The 21864-nt window shown below is 35.9% G+C and overlaps 1 protein-coding gene across 2 annotated transcripts in view; it reads left to right on the top strand.

Annotated features, from left to right (window-relative positions):
- The window catches only part of ABCE1 (ATP binding cassette subfamily E member 1), a 29593-nt gene that overhangs the window by 1852 nt on the left and 5877 nt on the right, over positions 1 to 21864 (top strand). The window contains exons 2-11 of one of the 2 annotated variants that reach the window (XM_025268114.3): positions 4341 to 4474; positions 6919 to 7004; positions 9347 to 9444; positions 10464 to 10581; positions 10945 to 11082; positions 11240 to 11309; positions 11521 to 11617; positions 12468 to 12557; positions 17382 to 17503; positions 20601 to 20822. In XM_025268114.3, the coding sequence (XP_025123899.1) occupies positions 4372 to 4474; positions 6919 to 7004; positions 9347 to 9444; positions 10464 to 10581; positions 10945 to 11082; positions 11240 to 11309; positions 11521 to 11617; positions 12468 to 12557; positions 17382 to 17503; positions 20601 to 20822 (1144 nt within the window). In that variant the 5' untranslated portion in view covers positions 4341 to 4371. The remainder of the gene's footprint in view (positions 1 to 4340; positions 4475 to 6918; positions 7005 to 9346; positions 9445 to 10463; positions 10582 to 10944; positions 11083 to 11239; positions 11310 to 11520; positions 11618 to 12467; positions 12558 to 17381; positions 17504 to 20600; positions 20823 to 21864) is intronic. The other variant, XM_006062128.4, reaches the window with a different exon arrangement.

Below are 21864 nucleotides of genomic sequence, written 5' to 3' on the forward strand. Positions count from 1 at the left end.
ATAAATGTCTCACTTCCTTTTTTCCTCTCAGCTGGAAGGATGATGGAGGTCATTGTTCAAGTACCTGTTTTCAACAGTTTGTTTTCAGGTTTGAGATAGCTTCAGATCCCTGTTTGTTCCTAGGAGTCTGTTAACTACAGTCTTCCCCTGCAAGCTTTCCTGTACTCCATCTTTCTTGCTGAAAAAGAAAGGAGGGGATCCTTCTTCCCAATTCTTGAAACTTACATAGAAATTTAATTAACAATAGTGTCTACACGTTGCTCTGTTAATGAACAGTTCTATAAAGAATCTGTATTCATTTTTCTTAACTGCATTATAATTAATCATTTTAAAATATAAATCAGCTTATTAACCATCTCTAGTATGTTTTATTTTATAAAAATCATCTCGTACAGTCATTTGGTTTTTAAATGGTTTGAAATTGCAGTTGAAACAATTTAGTAGTTTGGCAGAAATAAACCTTATTGTAAACAGTTTCATTGATAAATCAATGAAGATTCATCCCCTGAAGGGGAATTAATCATGCTCATCCACCATAATTTGTATGATCTCTAGTTTTATTATTTTTAATAGCTGAAGAATCTTCAGTCACTTGGGAATTCTCTTCTAGAATGATAGCTTTTTTGGTAGCAATTCGTAAATCACTTATTTTCTTATGCTGATCTTTAGATGAGTTTCTAAAGGTTATAAAGAGTTGAAGTAAACCTATCCATTAATGTAACTCTGTTACGTACAATGTTTCATTTTGGGTGATTTTTAAAAATAATATACTTTAATGTTTAACTGTCACTATAATGTATTGGTAACTTGCAAAGACTCCTAAAGTTGTTATAACCTGTAGGAAATTTATTTACTATATTTAAATTCATTTTCTCATTTCATTCAGTAGAAATGTTTGCTTTCCTACTATGTGATAGACACTGGTCCAGCCACTGAAATGAACAAACAAAAATTCCTGCACTCATGATGTAGTACTTTGTAGTTGGTGAGGGAAAAATATTGTCTGTGTATGTATATAGAGAGAACACATAAAGGCGTATACACACACAGTAAATTGTTGTGTCAGACTCTTTGTGACCCCATGGACTATAAAAGGGGAATTCTCTAGGCCAGAATACTGGAGTGGGTTGCCTTTCCTTTTCCAGGGGATCTTTCCAACCCAAGGATCTAACCTAGGTCTTCCTCATTGCAGGGATTCTTTACCAGCCAAGCCACAAGGGAAGCCCAAGAATACTGGAGAGGGTAGCCTATCCCTTCTCCAGTGAATCTTCCCGATCCAGGAATCAAACTGAGGTGTCCTGCAGTGCAGGCAGTTTCTTTACCAACTGAGCTATGAGGGAAACCCTATATATACCATATATGTACATATATATGAAATATATACTATGTAATATAGTAGAAAGAGCTAAGAAGAGTAAAACAAGGCAGTTTTATAGCTAGAGAAGACTCACTGAGAATAAACATTAAAGACTTGAAGGTGTGAGCCACTAGTGGGAGTAGCATTACCCGCAAAGGGAGCAGAAAATGCTAAGACCCTGAAGCAAATACCAGCAACCATTTGCTTTAGTCATGTAAAATACAGTGATGACCTGACAGGCTGTTTTCATGGAATGATGGACACTAATGTCTGCAATGGGTTCCACGGAAAATACCTAGAGAGATGTGAAACACTGACTGTAGGCAACTCGTTTACGTCTGAGGTTATTGATATTTCTCCTGGCAGTCTTGATTCCAGCTTGTGCTTTTACATAGTCCTGCTATAAAAATGTGGAGAAATGAAGCAGGGGAGGAGGTTGGGGTCAGATAATGAAGTGTTTGAATGCTGAGAATAAGCTGGGAAAGACTGAATAATTGATGATGTTAAAGACAGGAAAAAGTTGTTGCAACCTTCTCCTTGGCAAAGGGACTTAGCTATGGAAATACATATAGTGTGATGGCTAATTGGCATAAAGGTTCACTTGAGATGATACTAGTCAGCGTGGCTTTGTTTTTTCTCTGGCCATCTGTGTGCAGGTGAAGAGTTGAATTTAATCAGAATTATAGATAAGGGTGTAAGTGACTGACAATTTTAGGCGGGTACAAAAGACATCGAAGATACAAAGGGATGAAGGACAGTAGAAATTACATAGACTCTAGAGACAGTTACTGAAGAAGGCACTGGCGACCCACTCCAGTACTCTTGCCTGGAAAATCCCGTGGACAGAGGAGCCTGGTGGGCTGCAGTCCATGGGGTCGCGAAGAGTTGGACACAACTGAGCGACTTCACTTTCACTTTTCACTTTCATGCATTGGAGAAGGAAATGACAACCCACTCCAGTGTTCTTGCCTGGAGAATCCCAGGGACGGGGGAGCCTGGTGGGCTGCCATCTATGGGGTCACACAGAGTTGGACACGACTGACGCAACTTAGCAGCAGCAGCAACAGAGACAGTTACAGGTCTGAGGAATGAGGGTAGTTCAAAGCGTTGTTGGATTTTTGTGTATGTGAGTGGTGAAGTGAAAAGATAGAAATGTTGGTTGGAGAATGGCATATTTGAAAGGTCAGTTACAGAAAAATGCAGTTATTCAAAATAAAGAGGTAAAGGATTTGGCCAAAGGAAGAAGGGCTGTGGTAGGGTAAAAGACAAGCTCATTAGAGGAAAGTGGTTAATAAACTGAGAGGACAGCCTAGAGGAAGCTTTCGGTCAAGAAAAATCTGGATGGGGGTTCATAGTCATAATAGAAAAAGCCAGCAGAATGTCTTTGTTGATCAATAATCTTTTGGCTTGAGGTTCTTTCATTACATATTGGAATAAACTGGAGTAGTAAGGCGCTTTTTGGAATTAACTTTGATCACATGCTAAGAAAATTAATTTCTATCACTAAGCCTAGTATATAGAAGATTATGTTAACTTTGACTTCAGCTCTGTAATTTATGTTGCTGTTAAATATCAAGACTTTAAAATCTCCAAAATTATATACGTATAGTTAATGGCACCCTACTCCAGCACTCTTGTGGAAAATCCCGTGGACGGAGGAGCCTGGTAGTGTACAATCCATGGGGTCGCGAAGAGTCGGACACGACTGAGCGACTAAACTTTCAAACTTTCAGTTACTTGGTTACTTGGTCTCTCTTTTGTGTGCGTGTGGATCACTTTTAAAGTCTTTATTGAATGTGTTACAGTATTGCTTCTGTCTTATGTTTTGGTTTTTTGGACGTTGGAAGGCAAAATCCTAACCTCTGGACCTCCAGGGAAGTCCCCGGTCTCCTTTTCATATCAGTGCAGTTAACATAAAATTCATCTTGACCATATTTTCAGTTCCCAGGGAAAGCAGTTTTTACTTTTTTCCCCAATTGACCAACATAATGGTTAAACCCTTAATAATTGCCACTTCCATCAGTGGTATCATGCTGCTGCTGCTAAGTCGCTTCAGTCATGTCCGACTCTGTGTGACCCCATAGATGGCAGCCCACCAGGCTCCCCCGTCCCTGGGATTCTCCAGGCAAGAACGCTGGAGTGGGTTGCCATTTCCTTCTCCAATGCATGAAAGTGAAAAAAGTGAAGTTGCTCAGTCATGTCTGACTCATAGCAACCACAGGGACTGCAGCCTACCAGGCTCCTCTGCCCATGGGATTTTCCAGGCAAGAGCACTGGAGTGGGGTGCCATTGCCTTCTCCAGTAGTATCATAGTCAAATAGATAAGACATGAAGTGATGATTAGAGGGAGGAAGTAAACATCTTTATCATATGTATGTTTCATGTCAAGTCTTTCTATTCTATTTTATTGTCAGTATTCATCCACTGGAATCAGCATTAATTACTTAGGCCTTATATCAATTTTTTCCATATGTCAAGTATAGGTTCCCCAACCCCTTACTCTTTTCCCATTTTCCTGGCTATTACTACTTTTTGCATAAGAGCTTTAGATTTTATTTGTCTGATTCAGTTTTTTCCCTTTGAGATTGAATTAAATGTATAAATTCAGGGAAGATTGAAAACTATGATATTGACTATTCTCTTTTGTGAAAATTGAAACAGCATGCTATTCTATTTGTTCAGGTCTTTTGTGTCTTTCAGTGGTAATTTTGAGTTTCATCACACGTGTATATACTGTTGAAAGTAGTATTTTTTTCCTTCTACATATAAGTTTTCTGATTAATGGTATATAAGTAAAATTTTGTTTTTCCAGACATAACAAGTTATTTTATTGCTTTCACTAGTTTTTTTTTTTAATTAGTTCCAGGTATTAATATCTGAAATAGTGATATCTCCTCCTCTTGAACTTTTTATACCTGTGACTGACTTCTCTTAATAAACTGCACTGACTATGTCATAATTTTGTTAATCTTTTCTTTAATAGAGGAACTGGATATTCTTACTTCCTTAGAATCATGGCGGATAAATTAACAAGAATTGCTATCGTCAACCATGACAAATGTAAACCTAAGAAGTGTCGGCAGGAGTGCAAGAAGAGTTGCCCTGTGGTTCGGATGGGTAAGCTGTGGATCATTTAAGGATAAGAGAAAGTTTTAAAAGAATACATTATCTTCATGGTTCTCTAGGCTTTAGTGTACACTTTTCACCCCTGTTGGTTTCTTTAAAATGTAAAAATAAGACCAGATATTATTCTAAATTTCTTTTAATACTTTGTGACTAAATGATCCTGTTTAAGTTCAGTTCAGTTCAGTCATTCAGTCGTATCCAACTCTTTTCGACCCCATGAATGGCACACAGCACACCAGGCCTCCCTGTCCATCACCAGCTCCCGAAGTTTACCCAAACTCATGTCCATTGAGTCGGTGATGCCATCCAACCATCTCATCCTCTGTCGTCCCCTTCTCCTCCTGCCCTCAATCTTTCTCAGCATCAGGGTCTTTTCAGATGAATCAGCCCTTTGCATCAGGTGGCCAAAGTATTGGAGTTCAGCTTCAACATCAGTCCTTCCAGTGAACACCCAGGACCGATCTCCTTTAGGATGGACTGGTTTGATCTCCTTGCAGTCCAAGGGACTCTAAAGAGTCTTCTCGAACACCACAGTTCAAAAGCATCGATTCTTCAGTGCTCAGCTTTCTTCACAGTCCATCTCTCACATCCATATATGACCACTGGAAAAACCATAGCCTTGACTAGACGGACCTTTGTTGGCAAAGTAATATCTCTGCTTTTTAATACGCTGTCTAGGTTGTCATAACTTTCCTTCCAAGGAGTAAGCATCTATTAATTTCATGGCTGTAATCACCATCTGCAGTGACTTTGGAGCCCAAAAAAATAGTCTGCCGCTGTTTCCCCATCTATTTCCCATAAAGTGATGGGACCTCTTGCTGTGATCTTAGTTTTCTGAATGTTGAGCTTTAAGCCTACCTTTTCACTCTCCTCTTTCGCTTTCATCAAGAGGCTGTTTGGTTCTCCTTCACTTTGTGCCATAAGGGTGGTGTCGTCTGCATATCTGAGGTTATTGATATTTCTCCCGGCAAGCTTGATTCCTGCTTGTGCTTCTTCCAGTCCAGCGTTTCTCATGATGTACTCTGCATATAAGTTAAATAAGCAGGGTGACAATATACAGCCTTGACGTACTCCTTTTCCTATTGGGAACCAGTCTGTTGTTCCATGTCCAGTTCTTACTGTTGCTTCCTGACCTGCATATACGTTTCTCTAGAGGCAGGCCAGGTGGTCTGGTATTCTCATCTCTTTCAGAATTTTCCACAGTTTATTGTGATCCACACAGTCAAAGGCTTTGGCATAGGCAATAAAGCAGAAATAGATGTTTTTCTGGAACTCTCTTGCTTTCTCAGTGATCCAACAGATGTTGGCAATTTGATCTCTGGTTCCTCTGCCTTTTCTAAACCAGTTTGAACATCTGAAGTTCACAGTTCATGTATTGTTTAAATTCATTGACTGTAAAATCAAACCAGTGTTCAAATTAGTAAGAGTCTTCCAGTTCTACAAAATCCTATAGTTAAAGTCACGAAGAAAGAACTACCAAGATGTTTGCATTTGATAATATTCTTTTTAAAAACAGCTTAGTATGAATGACTGTTCATGAGCTTTTGCTACATTTTCAAGATTAAATAGAGTCTCAAAAATTCAGAATTGCTAGTCTTAAAAGCTATGCTAACCAATTGTTACTTTAAATATACTAGTGAGAAATAAACTTACTAAATCTTACAAGAAACTTTAGATGTCATATCTTACAGTCTGCTGTGCTATTCAGAAATGCCATTACTGGTATTCTTAATGCTAAATTTAATTTAGTCTGTGTATTAGATGCATGTCTTTGGGGAGCTTTCCTGATCTAGCTAATGTATTTCATTCTCCTGTCGGGTGTACATTACCATTGTCAAGGCATATTTGGTGGATTAAATATTCAGGTTAGTCAACTTTTAAGATCAGAAATAGCAACCCCTAGGACTTCCCTGGTGGTCCATTGGGCTACATGCTCCCAATGCAGGGGGCCGTGGTTTGAACCCTGGTCAAGAAACTAGATCCCACATGCCACAGCTAAGATCCAGCACAGCCAAATAAAAAATAAGTAAATAGTAAAAAAAAAAAAGAAATGGCAATCCACTCCAGTATTCTTGCCTGGAAAATTCCATGGATGGAGCCTGGAGGGCTACAGTCCATGGGGTCACAAAGAGTTGGACATGACTTAGTGACCCAATGACAACGAATACTTTAACCAGCATCTTCTTGTAGTAAATTAAAATAAGCATATTAGTCACCTCTGTCTTGCATGACGAATATTCATGTAAGTAAATAAGTCCAGCAGTGTATCCATACAAAGCACTGATTTAAGATATTATCTCAAATGTATTTCTTTTTGTGATCTTTGAAAATTTGATTCTTTATGGAAATTTGGAATGAGAATTGCTGAAATAACAGCGTTGTCAGAAAATTAGACTATCAGAAGAAATGTCTTAATTCTGTCTTTTCCTTTGCAGGAAAATTATGCATAGAGGTTACCGCCCAGAGCAAAATAGCTTGGATTTCTGAAACTCTTTGTATTGGCTGTGGTATTTGTATTAAAGTAAGTGATATTTTATTTATTGTATTAAATTATAACCTAAAAATGAAATTTAAAAATTCTGATTACATTATAACTGTTTTTAAAGAGCCAAGTATGAAACAGTAACAAATTTAGAAAAATGGTTTTCTTATATTAGTAATATTATTGCAGTTTCAATTAATTAAGCCACCCCATTTAAACGTTATCCTTTTAAAAAATAATAATAAAAGTTATCCTTGCTGTATGCAATTTTGTAAAGCCATCTCCAACCAAAATTAATTTCTTTTTTTCACCCTCTTATGAGAAGAACATTCTCCAGATCTTTACCAGAACTTTTTGGAAATATAAATACAAAAAATATGAGTCATATTATATATTATTTTTTTCAAGTCTGTTAAATTTTAAATTCACACTTTTAAATAAAAATGGACACAGCCAAAAACTTTTCTTAGTTTAACCTAATCCTGAAGTGCTGCTTTTGCTGTATTCTTTTATTGTTGAATTTACCCCAATAGTGTAATTTTTCAAAATGCTTCAGTTTTTGTTATATTGAATAGTTTGATTAGGGCTTTTCTTCAAGAGTGATGGATTTCCAACTTTCGTTCTTAAAAGATATTTAGGAGCCAGAGTATAAAGTTCTTAAATTAGTTATTTTTTATTTGCACATAATATATTTTAGAAGGGACCTTTCCTGGAATATGGCTACCACCTATTATTTTTTCTAATTAGGCTCAAGTATATTTTAAATTGGTTTCTGAATTTTCAGTTAAGTATCCAGAAGTACCAAGCTTGGTACGAAAGCGTTTTTTTCTTCTTTTGATAGTATAAGCAGGAGACATTTCTTCCAGCAAATATTTTTTGCCTGCCAATGTTGTGGGTGCTGGAAATCTTATTTTGAACCCTATATTTGATTTTATTTTCTTTCTTGGCTACTATAGAATATTGAGATTCCAGAATTTGGGTATGTACTCCATGGCAGAAAAGATACTGATGTAATGAATCTCTTTGGGGAGAGGGGTAGTGTATACTTCCTGAACACTTAGGATACTTGAAATGCAGCATGTATATGAACAACATGGATATTTTTTCTTTGAAGATTAAGAGAAGTTTAAATTACTTGAAGCCAATAAGCATTTTATGTACATTGATAGAATAATAGAGAATTCTGTAAATGGCAGTGACTCCATTTGTAAAAAAAGAAAAAACCATCTTGCATAAGGAATTAATACTCTTTGTTAGAGGCTGATGATTTTGCTTGAAAATAAGAGTTTTGTTTTTTAAACTTCTGTGTTCTTATAACTTAGAAAAGGGGAATTCACTGAAATCTTTGTATATAGACTTTTGAATTAGTTCCCTAAGCTCATTGAACAGATTTCTAATCTGCATGTATACATTTTGCTTGTACCCTTTTGGTTTTATCTGTACTTCGGAGGAATTTTTCTAGCCACATTACCACTCTTAAATCACCTTCCAATTTTTACCATTCTTGTTCCTTGGGCATTTATCTGATTGACAGTCACCATTTGAATAAGTTTTTCTATGAATAAATGTTTTTCTTTTTATGTGAATTTACTCACTTGGAATATGAATATCTTTTTCATGTGGAATGGTTAAAAATCACAATGGAAAGACATTAGTCCTTGCTCTGTGCAGATACTATGCTAGCTGTTGTTGAGATGTAAATAGACCAAGAAAGGTACAAACCATGACCTTAAAGGACTTTACAAAGTTGTAAAGGAAGCATACAGAAGACAGGAAGAAGAAAATAAAGGGACAACATTTCTCACTGACTGTATATGAGATAGTACGCTCAATAGAAAAGAAAGATAGCACCAAGTCGTGTCCGACTCTTGCCATCCCATGAGCTGTAGCCTACCAGGCTCCTCCGTCCATAGGATTCTCCAGGCAAGAATACTGGAGTGGGTTGTCATTTCCTTCTCCAGGGGAGCTTCCCAACCAAGGAATTGAACCCAGGTCTCCAGCATTGCAGACAGAAGCATTACTGGCTGAGCTATGCCAGATAATCAAGTTTTATCTTGCTCTTAACCTTCTTTTATCTAATAATATTTTTTAAAAAACGCAAAAATCTATCTCCAGGTCTGTAAGGTTTTTCACTAAGTGTTAAACAGATTAAATCTCCAGCATTTTGCCAGTTACTAAGGGGAATACAGATTTATTAGTTACAATTCTTGCCTTCGAGTAACTTAACTTTTTTAAGGATAGGAAGTGAAACAGTACTTAACACCTGTGTGAAACTCCCACATTTGGAAAATTAATTATAAAAACTTCTTAATCTGTTCGTTTTAGTCATGCATATATTTCTAAAAATTAATGGAAACTTAATTCTTTATTTTAAATAACAGAAATGCCCCTTTGGCGCCTTATCAATTGTCAATTTACCAAGCAACTTGGAAAAAGAAACAACACACCGATATTGTGCCAATGCCTTCAAACTTCACAGGTATATTTCCAAGTCAACATTCTTCTTTACTTCAGTCAGGAGTAAAATACATTTGAAATTTTCAGAGAAACTAAAAAATGGAAAAAAAGTGGTAATAACTTTTGCATCCACTAAAGCAGAATATAATATTATAACATCATGCAGAATAGCATTGTATATGTCATTGGTTCATTCAGGCTGACATTAAAATTACCTGAGAGTCTTTTTAAAAGTACTCATGCCCAGGTAATTTCAACCCAGTTGAATTACATCTTATCTCTGGATGTATAGTCTGGACATTAGTAAGCTGATAAGGCTCCCAGGTGATTCTAGTATACAACTGGGGTGAGAATCATTGTTGTTATAAAATCCTTCTCCCCAAAATAATTTTTAAGGGGCCTTGTGTTGATTTTATTTATCTATTAATCTCATGATCTATAGAGAATATTACCCTGAGCTTCAACATATACTGTTATTGACAGACATTCTTTGAGGTTTTTAATCTGCTGAACACTAATATTTTGAATCGGGGAGTCTAGATTTAACTAATAAAAAGGTATTTCTCAACCTGCCAGCTTTAAGGGGCCCTACTGCAGCAGGGAGTATGAAGTGGAATATTTCTGGTTGATGTGGCACTTCTCTCCTTGTAAGTAAATGGCAGGCCAAAAAAAAGAAAGAAGGAAAAAGACTGTGAGGTTGCACCTGCTCTGCAGTTTTGTACCAAAGCATTTTATTGTACATTAAAACTGAGCCTTATATGTAAAGAAAAATTGTTACTTTAGACTGTGAGTGAAAACTGAATAAATAAAATTTGGAGTAATATTGGTCATGGATGCATTTCTAACAATTAACAGTTTAAGTTAATCTTGGCTGCTGTTTTTGTTTTTTCCTAATAGCCAATAATATCTGGCATATTTCTCTTTTGGCTTATTAATGAATGTGTGTGGAGTGCAAATGCATCAGAAGACATCGTTCTGGTATTATGTAGCTTTGTCTACCTAAGTCTGAGTTGTTTCATTATTTTTGTACACTTGTGACAGGTTGCCTATTCCTCGTCCGGGTGAAGTTTTGGGATTAGTTGGAACTAATGGTATTGGAAAGTCAACTGCTTTAAAAATTTTAGCAGGAAAGCAAAAGCCAAACCTTGGGAAGTATGATGTATGTATTACCACCTTATAAAAATGAGTATCTTGGGTCAGTTTTATGAGGCTGTGAAGGAGAGAGTATGTGTGATTTTATTTTTTAATGTTCTTATTTTCAAGATTATTTGTGAAATTAGTGCTGAGAAACTATAAACGAAACTCCTTTTTAGTTAAAAATGTGTTAATGCTACTTAATTGATAATTCTGAGATTTTGTAAACTGTTATGTTCCTTGATTTGAAAAAAAAAAATCCGCCTCTGGTATTATTAGTATATTAGAAGCAAAAGTATTCTATTTGGGTATATGTTCTATTTTGTATAACATTTATCCTCTTTGCAATTGTATTACTAAATTCAGATAACTATACATACATTTCTAGGATCCACCTGATTGGCAAGAAATTCTGACTTACTTCCGTGGATCTGAATTGCAAAATTACTTTACCAAGATTCTTGAAGATGACCTAAAAGCCATTATCAAACCTCAGTACGTAGACCAGATTCCCAAGGCTGCAAAGGTCAGTTGCTTTTTAGGAGATGTGTAATGGGTATTACAAATATTGGTGGACATATGAAAGATAAATTAAACTTGTTTTACTTTGTGACTCTTCTTAATATTGAAGGGATTAGTATTGAAGGAAAATAATAGTAACTGTTACTGATGTATTGTGACAGGGGACAGTGGGGTCTATTTTGGACCGAAAAGATGAAACAAAGACACAAGCAATTGTATGTCAGCAGCTTGGTAAGTGTTTATTTTGTGTATGTGTTTTAATAGGCCATGAATTTAACTCATAAAGTTTGATGTTTTTATATGGATTACTGAAATAAATTGGAAAAATCTCTAGTAATTGTCATACTTTCAGCTGAAATATTCAAATACAGGATGATTTGCAATGCACATTTTACCCTGAAGAGGTAAAATAGAATAACATTAAAGACAATTCCTCTTATAGATTTAACCCATCTGAAAGAACGCAATGTTGAAGATCTTTCAGGAGGAGAGTTGCAGAGATTTGCCTGTGCGGTCGTTTGCATACAGAAAGCTGATATGTAGGTTACTTTATATTCTTGTAAATGTTATCCTTACTTTAGAGTTTTTATTTATAATGCTGCTAAAAGAGCAGTGGTTTGGGATAAATTGTTAATATTAGAAGGAGTAGTGAATGTTTTAACTTTTGAGTTCAGATGTTGAAGCAGCTGTGCATCCATTGCCCATTCCCCTGTTACTCCATCAGGGGTAAAAACTTGACAACTTTTGAATTCTAGAGCCTTTTAATATAAAGTCAGGTATTTTGTAAACTCTATTTATACATAGGAAGATTATTTTTTTTAAGATGTAAGGTCTCCAACCAGGCCGGCAAGGTTTTTAATAGTTCAAGTGGAACATGAGGTCTTTTAGGTTATCCTAAATCAGGGTGGCATGCCACGTGAGAGACAAATGTAAAGGCGAGTTTCCTTCCTACCTTTTAATGTCTCTTCCCAGATATTTTTTGCTCTCATCTTTTTCCATACTTCTACTCTGGCATCCAGTGTAGGCTAGTTTTTCTCCGTATTCTATAATTTTTTGCAAGGCCCTCCTTTCCAAAAACTGTTTGCTTTAGTGCAACTGATTTCAGCCAATTATAAGAGCACTCTGAATTATTTTGGAATATATCAGAATAGTTTTCATGAGGAGATAACAGTTTGTAAGTTAGCCTAATCTGTGAGTCTCTCCCCATACTTGATATGCTGTCCTGCTTTTCATAATTTCTTCCTTCTACTTCTGAACAGAATACAGAAATTTTTACTGTTAAGGGATTTTTGTTGTTGTTAAATCAGAAATATTTCAGTGCTTTAACATGCAAGATAGAATAATTGTCATACTTGCCTTTCATATTATGTTTGCTTTTCTTTTTCATAGTTTTATGTTTGATGAACCTTCTAGTTACCTAGATGTCAAGCAGCGTTTAAAGGCTGCTATTACTATACGATCTCTAATAAATCCAGACAGGTAAGTAAGATTTGGCGTGTGCCTATGCTGTTCTGTTTAAAAAGTTTTATAAATTTCTAAAAATGCAACACCAGGACCATCAATGTCATATACATGTGCATATATTCCATCTTAGTTTTTGAAGCTCTCACTTGAACTTAACCTTCCTCTGTCTAGAACAGAAATTCTTAATGCAAGATGCATTTACTACCATACCTGTTTCCAGGGAGCCTAAAAATACTCTATGAAGTGAAGTGAAGTGAAGTGAAGTGAAGTCACTAAGTCGTATCCGACTATTTGCAACCCCATGGACTGTAGCCTATCAGGCTCCTCCGTCCATGGGATTTTCCAGGCAAGAATACTGGAGTGGTTTGCCATTTCCTTCTCCAGGGATCTTCCCCACCCGGGGATCGAACTCCGGTCTCCCGCATTGTAGGCAGACACTTTTACTGTCTGAGCCACCAGGGAAGCAACTATAGTGATATGCAAATTTTGGGCATATATTTATGGATTTCCAGGAAGCAGATCCTTAATCAGATCCTCAAATGGATATGTCGCTTATACACATCATTTAGAACAGAGTAATTCCAGTTGTCCCAGGTCTTTACTGAGCACAAAAGAGTTCTTAAAAACTTCTTAGTAGTCACAACATCATGTATTCGTAGGATGCTGTTGTGGTTTGCAGAGTTTTTATATCCGTTATCTCATCTGAGCCTCATTAATCTTATAAGTTAGAATCTTTAGGTGGTATTCCCATATTGCAGATGAAGAAGTTTAAGGTCAAAAAAATTAGTTATTTCTAGATTTTGAATTTATGATATGGCAAGACTATGGCCAGAACACAGAGTGTTTTTCCTGCATAGCATTTTCTGTTGCATTCTTTAATAGTTGATTTCATAACTTCTTTCATAAGAGAAATCCCTGGGGATCAAAAAGCGAACAGAGAACTATAAATTACAGGGGAGAAACAAGGATGGCTTTCCTGAAGGTTGTGCTTGTCTCTGTAATAAGTCTTGAGCTTTAACAACCATTTGTGGGCAGGTAGCAGAGCCTTCTTTTGAATTATCACACAAAATGCCAGGACTCTCAAACAACTACTTTCTCAGCAAAAGAGTAAATAAACACATGAGGATGTCAAGGAAACATACTCCCGTCACTCAGTGAGAGCCTTGGGAATGGAGGGATGGTTCCCCTTCAGATCTGTTTATGGACTGGCAGCTCACATGGATATGGAATTGAAATTTATGTAATCAGGGATGTCTAAAAACCCTCCAAGCTGAGAAAGTAACACAGAGAGAGGCCTGGACTCTTCAGTTCTATGGTACGTAGATGACACAAATATAAAAACACTCCAGAGACATACGCTGTCAACCCTGGTCACACAGGATTTCTTCAGGTAAAGACCAAGAGCTTCAAAGCCAGGGTTATAAATGATAGAAGGAAAGTGTACGAGTGAGCCAGTAAACAACAAACAGCAGGACTTAGATCTTCAAGAACTGAAAGGGGCACTCTAAGAGAGGCTGTAAGGCAGTATTTAAGATGAGTCAGAACGTAAAGGTTTAAAGCTCTAGGAATATAATACTCCAAAAAAGGTAACAGGTAAATGTTTTAAAAACCCAAACAAATCTAGAAATTAGAAATATAGTCATGACATTGAAAACTCACTGGACAGATTAGACAGGTTAGGGACAACAGAAGAGCATCAGAAACTTTAAAAGTTGACCTGAGCAAGCCACCAGAGTACAACAGAGAATGAGATGGAAAAACAGAAGGAGATTCAGGGACATGGAGAATAGAATAAGATAGAGAACAGAATGAGAAGACAATTGCATATGTCTTTATAGGCATCTGAAAAATCAAACTGTGAAAAGATAATGGCCAGGTTTTTTCCAGAATTGAAAAACTTGACTCCTTAGATTCAAGGAACAAATGATTCCTGTACATACTTTGAAGTAAAACTTAGAATGTCAGTAATAAAGAGACAGTCTTAGTTGAGGTAAATGGTGACCATAATTTTCACTCCATGCACAGGTCAGGGCATTATGATAGGCTCTTTGGGAAATTGTTGCTGTTGTTTAGTCACCAAGTAATGTCCAACTCTTTGTGACCCCATGGACTATACCTGACCAGACTCCTCTGTCTGTGGGATTTCCCAGGTGAGAATACCAGGATAGGGTACCCATTTCCTTCTCCAGGAGATATTCCTGACCCAGGGATTGAATCCACAGCTACCTGCATTGGCAGGTAGGTTCTTTACCACTGTGCTACCAGGGCAGAAGCCCCTTTGGGGAATGTAAGAGTATAAAATGCGGTCCCAATATTCAGGGACCTTAGGATCTGGTAAATTAAGGAATACATAAGCAGAGAAATAAAAGGATAATAATTTACAACCAGGTGACATGTATTCAGTCAAGTCACTATTTTCTACGTTATGAGAGCGCAGTACATAGTGGTAAAAGGGATAACATACCAAAACAGATTCGATTGACAAAGTGAAGAAAATGATTGTTAGACGTTCTCTCAGTTGTGCTGGGTCATGATTTTATAGGCATAGGGTCAAAATAATCTCTTTGTAGTGATAGACGATAAAAAGTTTCAGGAAGTATGTCTGCATTCTGAAATTCTATGATGTATCAAGGCACCCATTCAGTCTTTAATGCTGTAAAAAGATTTTGAAGATCGTATCCTCCAGGAAACAACAAGAAATAGAGGATGGATTAGTGAGAGGAACAATAATGCAAGAGGAAGATTAAAATCCAACAGATAACCCAAAATTAAGTGTAGGGCATAAATTTTCACAGCATAGATTTCTCATTATGCTGTAGATTATTGTTCCAAACCCTCTGAAAATAGAGTGAATCTTCTAAATATTTTTTAATAACATTTTGGACTTCTGCATAAGATTAATATGAAAGTAGGGAAAGCAGGTGTGACTTATTTTTTTTTCTTTTCAAAAGTCCCTTAAAAACCACTAGATAAAACTATGCTGCCATATACTGGGCCTTGAAGATTTCAGTGGTAAAAAAGCAGAGAATTATTCCAAGTAATGGAACATTACCAGTAATGATACCGAGGCAGGATAAGTATTGGCTCACTTGGGTGATTTGCCATTTTTATTGATGCTTACCACTGTTCAACAGTGGGGGAAAGTTTATTGCACATTAAGAAGGGTATTTCTGCTGGAGGTAGAATTTGAGGTGAACCTTAAAGAGTTACATAGGACTTCAACAGATGAGGATTTTAGGCAGGAGACCCTTTCAATCATAGACTAGCCCTTAGACACAGAGATAGAAGAGTAAATTATTCAGGAAACAAAGATCCATTTTTCAGTATATCCTATATACAAATGTAATAAAAGAATGTACAGATACTTTGGTTCAACTCAAGATTTTTTGACTTTACAGTGTTGTGAAAACAGTACATATTCAGTAGAACTATACTTCAGATTTTGGTATTTTCTTGGTCTGTGGTGCTGAGCAGCAGCAGCAAGCTGCAGCTTTCGGTCAGCCATATGTTGAGAGGACAGACAGCTGGCACCCTTGCCACTGTTCTGCTTCTCACTTTGTAGTAGTCAACACATTACATGCGACAGTCAACACTTTATTGGAAAATAGTAAGTGTTCTGAACACATTTCAGGTAGGCTAGGCCAAGTGTCGTGTTTGTTAGGTTAAGTATGATGGACTTATCAGAGTGTAACTTTATAAATTGAATATCTGTAGTAGCTATAGTTTTGGAACGTCTTAAAAGAAGGTCTGAGGATGTTAAATTTGTTTCATCTGGACCTAAGAGCCTTATCTGGGGCCCTGAAGAAAAAAATGAGATTTGTCAAAAGCATATAGCAATATTAAATAGAAATATGACACCCTGAATTAGAATCTCGATAGAGAAAGAAAACAGTGAATTAGACATGCTTGACAATTTAAACAGTATATCATTGTGAATCAAATTGAGTCAGTTTTTATGGGAGTAGTGATTTCATTAAATGATTAAATGATTTCATTAAAATAAAAATATGGCTGGTTTTTGTACAGAAAGCTATTAAATTGGAATTTGATGTCTGCAGGTCATTGCTTTTTGAAAATCTTAAACTGAGTTGAATAGGAATGAAATACTACATAAAAGCTTTATGACTATTATTTATTTGCCTGTTTCTACTAGACGTACTTTTTTTCTTACTAATTAAAAAGTCATGTCCTATTCTATCCCATTTATTAAGTGCTCCATTTCCAACACTAACCTGTTTCCTTCCTGACTTTCATTAGGTTTTTATCACCTGTAAAACTTTGCTACGTGGTCTTTCTGGTATTGTTTCATATCAATTCCTAGTCTCCGCAGCTAATATTGAAAGTTCTCAGATTGAGGATTATGTCATACTCTCTATGCATCCCCTGCTACACCTGTACTGCAACTAGTGTGGGATAGGACAAGTAGAAGGGTTTAATACTTAAGTTGAATAGCACAGTAAACAGTGTAGGTCTATTATATAATTATTTCTGCTTTGTAAAGTTTAAAAATGCTTTTAAACATTTTTAGTTAAACATTTAGTATAAAAATGTTTTTTTATTAGCAAAACATTTATTTCATATATTCATAAATTTTCATGTTAACTTTTTTCTTTTAGTTTAGGAAAATAATTTGAAATATGAACATTGATTAGAGTCTTATTCCAAGAAAACATTTTATAACTTGCTTAATGTGGTCTTTACAGTTAATTTTTTTTAATGTATTTATCTTCCTAAAATTTCCACTGTAGTTTTTTTAAAGCTATGTAAATGTTTTAATTATAATTAAATATAATTTTAATTATATTACATTTTTAAATAAACATCTGTATTGATTTTCAGATATATCATTGTGGTGGAGCATGATCTAAGTGTATTAGACTATCTCTCTGACTTCATCTGCTGTTTATATGGCGTACCAAGTGCTTATGGTGTTGTCACTATGCCTTTTAGTGTAAGAGAAGGTAACTTGAAAAACTTTTCACAGTGCTCTTTCACATTAATGCTTAGAAAATGTATTGCTGATACTAAGTAAAGTGTTGCTGTCATAGTACTTATCCAAAACTCTGGCCTTATTAAATTTAATCTCACAATAGAATATACATATATAAGGTTCTATATGCCAGTTGTTAAACATAACCTATTTATTTTTGGAGAAGTTTTTGTTGTGGCTAAAAATATTCTATCAGTTTCACTATTTATTTGCTATACTAAAATGTTCTTTTATATTTTGGCCTCTGTAGCATCCCTGTATTATTAGTCATCTTCAGCTTTATCTTTGACAGGCCAGTACCAGTAGGAAAACTCTTGAAATTCATTTAGTGCTCATCTTGTTTTCATGTTTCAAATTTATCTTTAATCTGTATCCTAAGTTTGTGGAACTAAGGTTATCCAGAAGTCTAATAGTTAAATATATTATAGTCTGGTGAGTGACTAAAATTCTAATACAACAGCTCAGTATGTGTATTTTCACTTATTCCTACTACTTGGAGGAAAGAGGGACTAGGGACTGTCTCTCTGGTCCATGTGTTTTCCCTACCTAAGCAAGTTAGGCAAAAGTAAAAACTAGCCTACCACTTGGAGAAGGCAGTGGCACCCCACTCCAGTACTCTTGCCTGGAAAATCCCATGGACGGAGGAGCCTGGTGGGCTGCAGTCCATGGGATCACTAAGAGTAGGGCACGACTGAGTGACTTCACTTTCACTTTTCACTTTCATGCATTGGAGAAGGAAATGGCGACCCACTCCAGTGTTCTTGCCTGGAGAATCCCAGGGATGGCGGAGCCTGGTGGGCTGCCGTCTATGGGGTTGCACAGAGTCGGACACGACTGAAGCAACTTAGTAGCAGCAGCAGCAGCCTACCACTAAATGGCTCCTGAAGCAAAATCAGTACACGCTCCACCTGGTATGCCTTCTTCCTTTTAATTTCTTTCCTGTTTTCCTTCACTGCTTCCTCACTCCTATTTTTACTTTTTATGTTTCTTCTCTCCAGCTATGCCTTAAACTGATAATCTAGACATGAAAGGTCTCCTTAGTCCCTATCTTGAAAATCCATGCTTGAAAGTCCATATTCCATAAGAATAATTATTCGTGTAGCTTTATAGTTCCCTCAGTTGGATAGGCTTTTCTTTTTTTAAAGCTATAAAAAGGGTATAAATAGTTTAAGATGTGGGGAAGGACTTAATATCCCTTATCTACCTATATATTTGAGATAGATACTATCCATCTATTGAGATAATATATTTTAAGAAAAAACTTGTGAGATTGCCCAGTTTTTTTTACTAGTAGTCTTAAGAGATGATAGCAGAAGCAATTACTGTTTTATTCTCCTCAGTTAGCAACTAATATCAGAGTATCTACTCTCTGCCTAAAGTATTAAGTAGTTCTAGAATCATATTGATAATAACGACATGGATACGTGGCAGACACTTTTCATAATTCTAGTTAGAGAAAAGTGAAAGTCGCTCAGTCATGTCCGCCTCTTTGTAACCCCATGAACTATATACATATACAGTCCATGGAATTCTACAGGCCAGAATACTGGAGTGGGTAGTCTTCCCAACCCAGGGATTGAACCCCGGTCTCCCGCATTGCCGGTGGATTCTTTACCAGCTGAGCCACAAGGGAAGCCCTGAAAGTGAAAGTCACTCAGTCGTGTCTGACTCTTTGTGATCCATGGTTGCTATTTCTATGTAACTATATAATTCTAGTTATAGATGCCATGTCTAAAGCATATGCTGGGAAATAGTTCCTGGTGAGGTTTTAATGTACCCTATCCGTTAAAACTATTGAACTAACAAACTGCACTTAATCTTTCTGCTTTCCTTTAATATGCTGAAATTAACATGTTATATGTAAAAGCTCTTTATGAACTATAAAGGAATTTTAGCTTGAACTCATTTTTAAATTAAAAAGAGAAACATTGCAGTTGGAGTGTATACAGCTGATTTGTTAATTTTTTTTTCCACAAAGTCACTTCTCTGAGCTTTTCTTTTCTTATCTAATGGATTGGGCAATTGTAGTAAATGGTCACTTAGATTCCTTTGAGTTTATATTTTTATTTAATGTTTGGTTTTAATTTTTTAACCTCACATTATTCTTAACATGAATTCTTAATTCTTAAATGGCTTAAGATGAAAAATGCTAATTTGGGCAGAATAAATGGATCTGATGATGTGTTCTGTCAGTATATATTTATTGAGCCACCTGTGTTCTAGGCTGAGAAGGCCTAGATTTGGTTCTTAATTGCAAATGAAATGAATAACATTCTAGACTTTCTTTCAAGACTTTCTGAAACTTCAGCTACTGTTCTTCTGTTACACATAGTAAACACAAAAACAGATCTTTTCATTGTTTCCCAAATAACCCGATTTTCCATTTCTGTGCATCTGCCATTGTGGTTCTTAACAACCTTAGTATGGAGGGATTTTCATGTACCAGTGTGTTAGTTTTTGTTCAGTTATTAAAATGTTTAGATTATGTTGTTTGCACAATAAAGCCAAGAAAAGTTCAATGAAGTTCTTAAAAATCTGCAAAGCTAAACTGAAAACAAATGCAATAAATCATAAGTTCAGCATATGGTTATGTCTCACATGAAAATGAATACTTATAACTTAAATTCTTAACTATTTTATTTCATTTTATATCAATCTGTGAAAATACTCCATTTTACTTGTCATTTTTTAAAGAAAAATTACAATTTTTTTATTTTAAAATACAGAATAAATGGCATCAGAGCCTTTCACATAAAATCTGATGGAAAAAGTCTTATAAAAATCACATAATAATGAAAAGATGTGCTTTGTGTATGTGTGTTTGTATATATAGGCATGTATGTGTGCATGAATTAAACTTGGTATTAGGTACATGAAATACCATGTCGCACTGCTTTACCATCTGAGCCACAGGGAAGCCCAATGTCGCACTGCTTGCTGTTTAAATCTATGTATAGATTGCTCACAAGAGCGCCTAGGGTTTGGTTTTTATATGATAATTTATTGCTGTGGGAAAAGTCTAGTCTTTAATTGATCTTTGCTAATCTATTTCAATAACTTTCCAATAGGCATAAACATTTTTTTGGATGGCTACGTTCCAACAGAAAACTTGAGATTCAGAGATGCATCACTTGTTTTTAAAGTGGCTGAGACAGCAAATGAAGAAGAAGTTAAAAAGATGTGTATGTATAAATATCCTGGAATGAAGAAAAAGATGGGAGAGTTTGAGTTAGCGATTGTAGCTGGAGAGTTTACAGATTCTGAAATCATGGTGATGCTGGGGGAAAATGGTAAGTTTCCCTTATTCTGTGATATTTGAAAGTTGATTCTGTTTATCCAGGGGCTTCCCTGGTGGCTCAGACGGTAAAGCATCTGTCTGCAGTGCAGGAGACCTGGGTTTGATCCCTGGGTTGGGAAGATCCCCTGGAGAAGGAAATGGCAGCCCACTCCAGTATTCTTGCCTGGAAAATCCCATGGACAGTGGAGCCTGGTAGGCTACTGTCCATGGGGTCACAAAGAGTAGGACACGACTGAGCGACTTCACTTTCACTTTGCTTATCCAATAACTGAGTTTTAATTACTCTGAAAAATTTTAACTCAGTTATATTATAGGTCTGGGAACTAGATTGAATTCCTATATTTCTCAGTGTGGTTCACATTTTGTGACAGCGTATGATTTGTCATTTAATCAAGTTCATATTTCTTATTTTGTTAACCTTCAGTGAGAATTAGATCTTTTTCTAAGTTGGTTTTTCTATGTATATATTGATACAGATGACATTTATTCATCCTAGAAACTGACCAGAAAGGAAAGAATTGGTAATTCTAAAGCAGTCTAGTTTAAAATGTTTTCCTTGCAACTTTGTAAACAGTTATATAACTGACATTTTTAAATAATAGGTTATTGTCATAAATATACTTATGAGATGATTTTGAGTGCTGATGATTTTGAGATGATTTTGGAATTTTGTGCTTACAACTTACAAAACTGGAAGAAAAAAATTTTCTGAAGATTGTTGCAGTATATCAGTCTTTAGTTAATGTATTAGTCTTTAGCTTGGTTGCAATTAAATATTTCATGTTAAATGGCCTTTGTGATGCCAGTGTCAATCATAACAGTTATTGTCCTGTTTTAACAATAAATTGTGTTCATCGATACTTTAACTAAAAAAGTCAAGAACCCACCCAAGACTTTATAGACCCACTTATTAAAATGGCCATTAGAAACTTTAAATAGTACGTATTCCTCCTAATGAGTTTAGAATGATGCTTGAGAGGTGAATCATGAAAGTTCAAGTAATTTTCTATATAGCCTCCAGAATTCTGTAGTGT

Source organism: Bubalus bubalis, chromosome 17, assembly GCF_019923935.1.
Source record: "Bubalus bubalis isolate 160015118507 breed Murrah chromosome 17, NDDB_SH_1, whole genome shotgun sequence".
Classification (NCBI taxonomy): Eukaryota; Metazoa; Chordata; class Mammalia; order Artiodactyla; family Bovidae; genus Bubalus; species Bubalus bubalis.